General features: G+C 44.5%; 1 protein-coding gene across 5 annotated transcripts in view; it reads right to left on the bottom strand.

Annotated features, from left to right (window-relative positions):
• Positions 1-574: 574 nt before the first annotated feature.
• Plekhg1 (pleckstrin homology and RhoGEF domain containing G1) overlaps positions 575-11,586 on the bottom strand; it is a 227,981-nt gene continuing 216,969 nt past the window's right edge. For all 5 annotated transcript variants that reach the window (XM_085842588.1, XM_029482416.2, XM_085842589.1 and 2 more), the window contains 2 exons: positions 9,847-11,482; positions 575-4,787 (listed from right to left, as the gene is read on the bottom strand). In XM_085842588.1, the coding sequence (XP_085698714.1) occupies positions 3,736-4,787; positions 9,847-11,482 (2,688 nt within the window). In that variant the 3' untranslated portion in view covers positions 575-3,735. The remainder of the gene's footprint in view (positions 4,788-9,846; positions 11,483-11,586) is intronic.

Here is an 11,586-nt window from a genome sequence, read left to right as displayed (position 1 = left end):
ATCACAAACAAGGAGATCTGAGACCTCTTCAGCACAGTGCTGAGAAATGCCTAGAAACACTCTAGAGAAAGAATCTTAACAGCTTTTCTCCATGGATAGACTCACCCAGCCTGTATTTTCACCTCCATTGGCTAGGACTTTATGGTTATATTTGGAAGTGGATTGCTTTAAAAAGCATCAATAATTACCCATTTATAGAAGCATGTTTCTCTCCTCCCTCTCCCTCTCTTTTGTCTCTTTCTCTCTATTATTTTATTGTTTTGCTTTTTGAGACAGGGTTTTACTGTGTATCCTTGGATGCCCTGAAACTCATCCTGTAGACCAGGCTGGCCTCAGACTCAGAGAGATCCACCTGCCCCTGCCTCTCAAGTGCTGAGATTAAAGATGTGCGACACCACCACCTGGCTCTGTCTCTGTAATTTTAACAAAGAAAAATTGGAATGTATAGTTGTATAAAGTAAGCCTGACTTTGTAGCAAAAATTGAGATTAAATTTTCAGTTCAATAATAAAGAGACATCTTGTTATTACATTGTCAATGAAAAGATCTTTTAATTTAGTGATTGATTTATTTTAGACTCCTGTCAAGAAAACTCGCTTGCTTACACTTCCAGCTCATGGTCTATCAGTTGAAGGAAGTCAAGGCAGAAACTCAAGGCAGAAACTGTAAGCAAAAACCACTGGAGAAATGTGGCTTGCTACCTTGCTCACAGGGTTATGCTCAGCTAGCATTCTTATATAGCCCAGGACTACCTGCCTAGGGATGGTGCTGCCCACAGTGGGCTGGACCTTCCAACATCAATGAGTAATGAAGTAATGAGTAATATAGCCAAGCAGTGTGGAAACATTAAAATGTTTCAGTGCAAACCCATTAATTCAAATGAAAATTTACTTTCTACTTTACAAACTTTATTAAATAATGGGCATTACTAAGTTTCATTGTCTTATATACAGTATTTAAAGTATGTTTTCCAAGATGCACTACTTTCCCCCCATGGAAAAAAAAAGGTGAAAAGTGAACTTATATAAAAAAGAAAAATTGGACCCTTCAGTACAGGAACCCAGTAAGAACATTTAAGTACATAAAACGTTCCCAGTTATGTACATCCCCACCCCCACCTTCAGAAGAAACTATTTTAAACAAAAGTACTGAATTGATAACATTGAGGGAACATCTAAGCACACACTCAAACACACACACAGGCTCTCAAAGTCTGCAGCCTGGTCCACAGACATGATCAATAAAACTGCAGCTTTATCCTAGAACCTAAAGGACCACTTACACGAGACATTTTGTACAATGTGACATTCCCCTTTGCAGGTGACACCAAACCATGCAACAAAACACTGGTGCGAAGAATTACTCATTTCTGAGACTCAAACAGGACAGTAACATGAACTGTATTGGGCTGTGGGTCATAGAGACTAAAAAGGAAAAAAAAAATCAGGAGGGAAAAGAAGTCGAATTGGAGGAGCTAGTTGACACTTTAATTTCTAATCCCTTCTTAACCAGGAAACACATTCCCCGGACTCCAGAAACCTTGATAACTGAGAGCAGGAGCTCATGGAGAAAAGCTGTGGGCACTGAAGAGAACAGAAGTTCAGATGGGGCTCTAGTGGATGTGAAAGCTCGAGAAGTGTCGTCAGAGTCTTCATCGATACTGCAGAATCAGAGGGAATTTAGCCTCGCTATTTTTTTGCCCAGATTTTGATTGGTCTTATTTGCCTGAAGAGAAAGCTGTCCCGGATCAGCTTCAAGGTGCACTTCAGAAACATCTGGCAACAAGTCAGATCAGTGAACCCCCAACAGAAGATGTGTCAGACTCGGTAAATAAGAAAATGATTTGTAAGCAAGATTTAGAATGTGCAACCACCAGGCTTTCAGAAACTAGACAAATGGAGGCGTTCTCCCCTGTTGTGGGCAGTGGGATAGACGTGATGAGTAGAAGTAAAGAGGACTGCGTTCCAATACACTCACATGCTTCTTGCAGTGAGCCTTCTACACATACAAATCTGTTATGGGATTCTTTTCAGAGGTTGAGTGGCATTGGCATATTACATGAAACCCATCCAGAAGAAGTCAGTCACCTAAGTCTTAATAGTTCTACTAGTTCAGAGACTACTTTTAAACTGGAACCAAAGAGTTATGTGCACAGTGATTTTATTCCGGATGATGTGGGAAAAGGACAAGCTATTCTAGAATTAGGTTCCAATTTACAGGCTCTCCTCACAAGTTATGAGTTCTGAAGAAATCTCTTATCAGAATCAGGAAAGATAATCTCACCAGTCTAATCCCAAGATTAGACACTTGAACAACACAAAGTAGGACTGAGCTCTGTAGCCAAAGATGTGCAAAGAGATGAAACACACTCTGGACACTCAACAGCACTCAATAGTGTGTTTATCATCATGTCTTCTTTAAATGGAGCAGGTTGCTTAATTCTAATAAAAAGAAACGTTAAAACTGAGACTGAGAGGGTGAAGGAGTGAAGGAAGAGTCCCGATTGTGTAGAGATGGGAACAGAAATACAGAGCCTATTCTGACTGTGCGCACGGGGCCTTCAGGAAGGTGCTTTTACATTTCTCTCATTTTCCTCTGAATCATAGTGCCTTGCTTTTCATCTTCCATTCCTGTCTACAAGGAGTTAGCCTGGTATGGTATCACAGAGAGGTGCTGTACGAGACTGTACGTACAGGGTAAGGGAAGTTACTAGTCGGAACCCAGCAACCAGAGTCTCTGTTCTTCTGTATGTTCCAAAACATCGAAAGGCCATGGGTTATTAGCTGTTTAGAAAATACACTCTTGCCCATTACTGTGGCCAGGACTTCTCAAGTAGGGCATTCAGTTGAACCTCAAGCCCAGGAAAGTGCCAATGAAGAACTGCTCTTGACAGGGGTCATTTAAATGCATCTTGTCTTATTTTACCTGAAGATTTACTCTGTACTGATAGGAGGCAGGTGTCTACAGTCATGTCTTCTCCTGTGGTCTTTACAGAGGCAATTCCCCTTTACTTGTAATATGAAGAAATAGGGTGTTTTCAGAAGTCTCCCTAGCTTATCTAATAATCAACTTGGCTTGTATTTTATTAAGATTGGCTTTCTTTACGACATGAAAGAAATAGTTAATTCACCCCGGAAACTGTAAACTTATCATAAATAGTGGCATACCATCTGGGCCTTGTCCTGGAACACAAGTAAGAACATTTTTTTCCCCATTAGCAAGTTGGTGCTAGGGCTACACTTTAACCTCTTCAATAGTCACAGTATGTTGGCATCTAAAGGAAATGTGATTGGGACACCAGCATGGTATCCTTAAAATACGTGACAAGGCCACAGTCTAACCAGTGGTCTCTGGCATGCATCATTCTTGAGTCTTGTCAAATATAGAGATGCCACATATAAGCATGATTCTTTAAATAACTCTAGTCTCTTTTTAAAAAAACCGTGAGAGAGATTCACTTGTGGTGCCTCTGAGTCACAGTATAAAACTCCTTGGGGTGTGGAGAGAAGGTATTCTAAGAGTGGGTACTACTGTTAGGACATGGGGGTGGGGGTGGTAAATGTCATGGTTAGCCAGCTCAAAGAGTTGTGCTATAAGCGAAAGCACATTTTACCCTTTTGTTATTACAAAATTGTTTTAAACCAGTGCATATACTGAAAGAAAATACAGAAAAAAACAACCTCATTCGTATGGTAATTTGTAAGCCTAGGGAGCTAATTTGGACAGTTCTAGAAACCTAGGCAAAGCTGCTTGAGCTAAGACACTGAAATTTCTCCCTCAGAGATTGGACAATGTTTTGCTGATTGGGTGAGGGCCCCCTCCACAGATAATCATTCAGTTTATCAGAGTCCTTACACGCTGTCAGGTAAGGAGGAAGCCCAAGCCTGCCACTCACTGGCTCCTTCAAAGAGTAAGGTGTGCTGTGGCTACAGATGCTATCGGAACAGTCAGGGTCCGGGATCTGTGGGTCAGACTTCCTGCCCCGCCTTGGAGAGAGATCCTGCCGCACTTCGTCCTCTTCTGACTTGATTTCCACATAGTCATCTTCATCTCCCTCGGGATCTTTGAAATTACAAAAGTAGTTCTGCGTCGCTATTTGAGCGCTTAAGGGTAAATTTCTATTTACCACGAGAACCTTCTGCGAGTCTTGGAGCGTGAGATCGGACCGTTTGCCCCTGTCCTGTTGACATGAGTTTGCTAGCCCTGAGGGCAAATCCTGCTGGCTCGCGCCTCTGGGACTTTTCTGTGAAGAGAGTAGTTGCTCGGTCTCTGTCTCACTGGGGTAGTTGATAGAGTCCAGAGATTTGTTTATCAAGATCGAGGAAGATGACTGAGGCCTGCTATAAGGCTGGGGTTTAGCGCTGATTGCTTTGCGACCCAGCGAGTTGTAAAGAGGACTCTGACCTGAGTTCTCTTTGTGGGGCTGGCTGACCACCACGCTGCATCTCTGCTGCACAGAGCCCAGCAGAGGGTCCGACACTTGGAGAGAAGGCACCGAACAAGCACCCGACAACTGCCTGGGCCTAATTTTTGCGATGCTCTCTAATGTGATGGGGTATTTTGACTTTGAGTCTTGTTCTGTCTGGGGAGAGAAATCAGTCAACTCTCCGTTACTGTAGGGCGAATGCCAGAGCCAGTCCTCACCAGCGCCCTGGGTCTGGGGAGGTGACACAGGCCTGTGGAGGGTGGGTCCTTGGGGGCTGGCCCAGCCATCCTTCTGAGCTTTAAGGGGTGTCTCCCTGAACACAATCTGGTCATACAGTTGGGAATATTCAGCGATCCTGGCACCTGGAAGACAGATAACAAAACAATAAGCACACAGAATTATCCTTGCCTTGGAAGATTAAATATAAGAATATAACACTCAAAATGACTTATTAAAAAACAGACAGTAGATTTAAGATTAAAGGGGAGTAGTCACTGAATGCCACCCTAATCAAAATAACTTATGTTTTAATGGTTTGTTCTCCTTGGTTGAATTTTACATTATTTTATCTGAACAGCAGACTTGCAAGTGTACAGTGCATGTCATGAGAATTCCTTTAATCCACAAAATGGTTTTAGTCCCCAAAACAAGCATTGTCAAATGAGAATGTCAGAATCCTGATACATAAAAATACCTCGTGTCCTACAAGAAGCAGGGCCACAACGCTATAGCTGCCCTGACTTCATGCTACCCTTGCTTGCCCTCAGACATGTTTTTCTTTGAGAACCTGGCTCCTGGCTGCTGTTTGAACACTGCCTGGTAGCCGGCATCTAGCAGAGTTCTTTCCTTTAGCACAAGTAAAGACTACATTGTGTCTTCTTGCCCATTCTTCCAAAGCCAAGAGTATCTCGAAGCCCTCAAGAACTGATGCTCACAGACTCCATAGCTGAATGCTGCCTGGCACTGACTTAAGGACAGGATCCGACAGTCATTTTCACACACACACTTGCCACCTAAAATTATGCAGCAGCGCCTTCTCCATGTTGTCTCACTCCAGAGCGTAGATGTCTCTAAAGATATAACCTAGATCTTGCTAGGCAAGAGAGATCCTTCTCGTGGGCCAGCAGTACATCAGTCCAGCAGCTGTTCCCAGCTATGATCCTGGTACACATGACTTTCCTAACATCGAGGAACACCACATACACCTTGTATTGCTCAGACCTCACCTATATGCCATCAGTGAAGGGAGTCAATCAACCTAATCTATGACAATGAGCAAATGACTATATATATATATATATATATACATACACACACACACACATATAATTTACATGGTTGGTAACCTGTTGTTAGTAAACTATCCTTTAAACCACAATGAGATATGCATTTAGTGGAACTTCTGCTATTCTTCCAGTCTACCTTCCTTGGAGACAGAAACCCCTCACTAGTATCATGTGCTCTTAGACGTTACCCTCCAGCCTTTCACCCCTCGGCCCCTGCTCCCTGCAATCAAGGCAAACCATCTATGTAACTTCTCATTAGAGTTTATAGTTAGATGCTTTAGAGTTCAAACTTCAGAGTGCATTCAAGGTCAGAGATTACTCTTCAGAGAATTTACAAGCAAAACCTTGGCACATCCCTCAAGTAGCATAGTAAAGACATAACACGAATTCAAATGTAGCAGCACCTTAAGAGACCCTACCTAGTCACTTGACTGCAGCATTTTATGTCAGCCATTCTCCCAAAGCCTGGCATGTTGCCTATGAGACCCAACCGCAGCAAACTGGGGTTTTAGACAAAAACCACACAGTTCAGCCCGAGCCATCCCTTATATGCTATATGTAGCCATTAACTGATCCATAACTGCTCAGAGAGCACTGACATTCCACAAGGTGACAGAGAGACAACAATTTGAAGGAGAACAGGGACTCCTTACGTCCGTAATGTCTAAAATACCCATTGTATTTCTCAAGCCTTTTCCCCCCTCTCATACCGTCCTCTTCTTTGCTCGATCAGGTATCACACCCATCCCTCAAAATCTTCCACAATCCCTATTCTACTCAAAACCCTTTCCCAGCTTCTTTCATAAGTCCTACATGGGGCTAGAGAGATTGCTTAGTGGTTAAGAGTGCTTGCTGCCCTTCCAACACACCCAGGTTTGATCCCTAGCACCCCTTTTGGGCGACTCACAACTGCCTTTAAACTCCAGTTTCTGGGGATCCAACACCCTCATCTAGCCTCTGAGGACCCCTGCATGCACATGGTGTATATACATATATGTAGGCACATATTTTAGATCTATGTATAAAATAAATACGTTTTAAAAGTCTTATATGTATATACTCAAATACATGCACACAGAAAAGCCACATGACTAGTTTTTTTATTGCAGATAGTTTTTGGTTGCAACAATGTTGTCCACTTTGCTCTGAGAAGCAAACAACTTCTAGAAAGAAACTGGTCTCAATGACTTCATCACACAGCTTTTCTTTTCTTTTTTACCCCTTCCTTTTGAGCATAGGGTTGCAGATTTATGGGCCTCTCCTGAGACTACCCAATAGTCAAGATAGTACAGAAATCAGGCCATAGCAGGAAAGGGGAAACAGGGAGATGGCCTTGGATCAAAATGCTTCCTACACATGACGCATACCGGGAGCTTTAATCTTTAGACAAAAAAGAGGGGGCCAATTATAATGTATCTCACTAGAAGGGAAAATGTATTTCAGTTATTTCTTGTCTCGATATTCCCACTTGAGAGTTTACAACTTGCATGATTCGAATATGAATAAGTCAGGTGTTCAGAGCTCAAGCTGTGATTAAAAAGACCCTGATAGCCAGATGCATAGAAAGGGGAGGCCACCACTGGTCTCTTGAGCCAAGAAAGTCCTGTTGTCTGACTGTGATCGTACTCCTGGTACTGTCTGTATAGGACCTATACATTACTATTACATGGTAATATCAGGCTATAGTTTTTCTGAAGGTTTTAAAGTTGAAGTTCTTATCATCAAAGACAAAAATTGAAATAATTCTTGTGGTGGGAAATATCAAACATGCTGATTCCAAGAGAAAGGATTAGAAAGATACTGATATTTCTGATGTTGCTCAGATGTAGACAGAAGCATAGAAATGTGCCTTCCCTACATTATATAAAAAGTTCTCAAGCCTATATAGAAATATCACCCAATATATAGAAACCCAAGCAGCCTCCTTGGTCTCAAATACTCTCAGCTGAACAAGAAGGCCACATGCTACTACAGGCTCTAAACGGTGGGAGCAACTGGACCTGGTTGGGTGATTTATAGGTGACCATGTGACCGGGGCCTGTAGACCCCGGGAACAGAGTTCAATAAAGATGCTCGAGGGTTTCAGCAGGTGAATAGAGTGCTCTTCCTTCCGCACAACACCGAGAGCAAGCTCCTGGCAAAGTGGTAAGGCCCATGCGCAGAAGTCTGGAGAATCGGTCCATTCGATTACGACGTCCTGTGCCCAGATAAACAAGAGAGAGAAAAGGAGTCACATGGTCAACTGATTGAAAGCCTGGTGGGCACAGGAAGTGGCCTTGATCACCCAGATGGAGCCAAGACTGAGAGACGGCAGGCCCCAGGGAGACGTCCTGCGGTACGGAGGGAAATCATCACTCTTAAGACGCCTTGGGAAGGGAATGCTCCTCCCTGGAGGAGGAGGAGGAGGAAGGCAGTAGTAGCCTAGTAGCCCACTATGTCAAGAAAAGACCTGGATCCAAAGCTGAGAAGAGGCACAAGACCCCAAGAAGACAGCAGGACAAACCAGAAGTTAAAAAACGAAAGGAACCAGCAATCACAGTACTTAAAAGGTGGGCAAAAAGAAATCTATTTACAGAAGTTGTAGGTCTCAATTATTTTGTTCTGAAGGGCTTCCTTCAAGCAAACTTAAAGTTTTTGCATCTTAATGGCTGGATCATATTTCAGGTAGCCCAGCCCTGGAGATTACTGCTAAATTGTAGTCTGCTTATCACCATCATCACCACCACCACCACCACCACCATCATCATCATCAGAAATCTTAGTAGTATATTTTCTCTGGATCTGGGAAACAATAGCCTGGTCTCCACCATTGACTGAAATTACTACCACACAACTGCTCCCACTGCCACCTATTCCTGCCCCCAGATTCCCCCTGAAGTCACTTCCTGTAACTATAGAACGACCTGTTTGGCAAGACAAGCATTGGAAGAAGACGTAAATGACTTAGCATTATCAGGAGACAAAGAAATGCATTCTGGTCTCTTTGATCATCACACGGAAATCAACTTTTATTTTAATTTTAATTATAAAAAAGAATTCAAAAGAGCCTGGAAAACCCTTCAGAAACCAAGTCCATGCCTTGGCTTCCTAGTCTGTTTGGAAAGCATTGAAAGAAAAACCTCTCAATAATTCATTCTTTAATTTCTGACATAGCTTTTTTCCTTATCGATCAATTCCTGGCTCAGAGCTTCTCATTAGATCGGTCCTTCAACATGTCACACTGTGACCCGCTTGCCCCTGCACCCCTGATCTAACCCATGCCACATCTAAACCCCAGTTATGCCCACGAAGGAAGTTCAACTTTAGAATTAAACTTCTTGTACGTGTTAAGTGATGGAACAGAATGAGATGCTCGTGAACACAGTAATCCAGTTGTAGCTGAACTATGCGGGTGCCAATGAATTGCAGATGAGGTAGTTTGGGAAAATGTATACAAATGGGGGCTGGAGATACAGGCCAGTGCTCTGGACCTGGGTTTGATTTCCAGCACCCACATGGCAGCTTACAACTTTAATTTCAGTTCCCAGGGATCCAGCCCCCTCTTCTGGCTTTCTCAGGCACTGCATGCATGTAGTACACAGGTACACCCAAGATAAAAGTAAATAATTCTTTTAAAAAAGGTTCTCTCTCTTTCCCTCTCCCTCCCTCTCTCTCCTTCTCCCCCCCTCTGTGCGTGTGTGTGTGTGTGTGTGTGTGTGTGTGTGTGCCCCTCACTTTCGTGCTAGGGGTAAGCTCTGTGAGAAGCAGCAGCCCCATTCTTGCTGATTCAGAACCTTAGCAGCCTTGAGGAACGTCTGCTTGCCGACACATTGTAGATTCAGAGGGAAGTGCTTATGTGTCTTTCATAGGTTAAAACAGAGCGCTTCTTTTACATTTCAGGCTCCCTTTGAGATATGTTTTCCTAAGTACCAACTCTGTAGCAATATCACATGTGCACCCATCCCGAGGCGCAACCATGCCCCAGTGGACATGATCCAACTGAGGTCAAGTGAAAAGCACCCACAGGCTGTGTGTCCTGTGTGTCCTGAGACTTGCATGGCAGCATCCTCACGGGGTGTTCTTTCTAAGGACAGTTAGAACTGGGACGCACACGTGACTCTCGAGAAGGAAGAACAGAGTACGGAACAGAACATACCAATGGCGGGCCCTCCTTGCCTCTTCTCTTCCAAGATGGCCACCAGGTCTTTGTGACTGGGCCTATGCTGACTGGACGGTGGCTGCTCCAACTCTGGGCTTTTCACTTTCAAAATCTGATTTACCTTCTTAATCTTTTGACTATACTGCCTGGCCATCATAAAGACCCTGCTCTTAGTCTTGTCTGTGACCTCCATCCCGGGGTCAGGGTTTTCTGGGTCTGTCTGGGGCAGGCTGCAGTTGGCCAGGTCATAGGGATTGTCCACAGGAGGCCCGTCACTGGCCAGAGAGAGTTGGTTAAGACTCAGGAAGGAGCCTTCTGTTGAAATAATGTCATTATCCAGGGAGCAGTTGGCCCTGCTAGCTCTGACAACTCTGCTTTTCCCAGGCAGGAGGAAAGTCTGGCTTGCAGGAAGGGCCAGCATAGATGTGGCATGTCCTGTATCCCTGCCCAGCTCATGGGTGCGGTCAACATATAGCCTCTCTGGTGCATCGTCTTTGCTCACAGGAAAGGCCGCAAGGAGGCGGTCTCTTGATTTGTCTTCATTTTTCTTGATGTAATTTTCCAGATCATTCCAGATTTCATCTACTTCTTCAGACAATTTGTCGGACAGAGCCTTATCTGCAATAGGCAGGTTACAGCGGGGAGAGTCATATAACAAACTCAAATAATCGGTATCGGAGGGTCCCTGGTGGTAAGATATGTCATCCTCACTGAACTGGAGGCTATCCTGGGAGACAAATGGTCTCAGGCTGTCACAGCATGCAAAATCAGCTTCCAGACCCAGGAAGGTGCTCCTTTTGGGCTGATGAAGGCTGCTGTGGTTCAAGTTCAGCGATGGTGGGTCTGGAAGCCCTATGGTGTCATAGATGTTTTCTTCCACTTCCTGGTGTTCATGTACGCGTTGGGTGGATGCCTCTTGACCACCGAGGCCTGCCTCTTTCTTTGAGTGGAGAGAGCTTGTACTGTGGCTAGCCTGTCTCTTTGAGAAGGCTAACTCTGGGGTACTCTTGGGGCGAACAGAGTCTCTGGATGATTTGGAGAAAGAATATTCAGTTTCATCCCGCTTAGCAACCATTAACTTTAAGTCTTCAAAACTTATGTTATCATAGACATGGTCTATATCATCAATGGTCAACTCTACAGACGACCCATAGGGAGTCATCCCTCTCTCTCCTCCTGGATGAGAACTGTTCTGCAGCTCTCTCCCGGGACAGTACTGAGAGTCATCACAGTCTCTAATTCTTACTTCAGGAGGGCATGCGTTGCTTTCACCTGCACTACTGGCCCGTCGGACTATCCTGTGACCAGAGCTGGAGATTTCTGTGGGTTCGATGAGTCCCAGATGCCAGCTGCAAGGGCGACTTGAAGCGTTCTCTTCACACAACCTGGTGGAGTTGAGATCCGAGGAAGAAAAGGACGGGACAAACATCTGGTAATCGTCGTCATCGTCCTCATTCTCCTGTGGAGACCGGCGGCTTGGAAACAAGGGCTGCCGGATGTGGTGATCTGTCCACGGGCTTCTAACACCGCCTCCCCCGCGAAGCATATTGATAACGGCAGCGCTGCCGGGCTGGCGGTTCCTCTGGGCAGGCATGGCAGAAGTCAGCTGGGAAGGGCTTTCCTCTCTAGAAACCTGAAGGAGACAGACACATACCAATTGAATGATTGCACCGTAAGGAAGGCACAAGACTGGGGAATGTTGCCTGTGGTAGCCAGCCAGCCACATTCTTAAAGAAA

This window comes from Mus caroli, unplaced genomic scaffold, assembly GCF_978045245.1.
Source record: "Mus caroli unplaced genomic scaffold, Mus_caroli_1 scaffold_9, whole genome shotgun sequence".
Lineage (NCBI taxonomy): Eukaryota > Metazoa > Chordata > Mammalia > Rodentia > Muridae > Mus > Mus caroli.
This window is presented reverse-complemented; position numbering and strand designations above follow the sequence as displayed.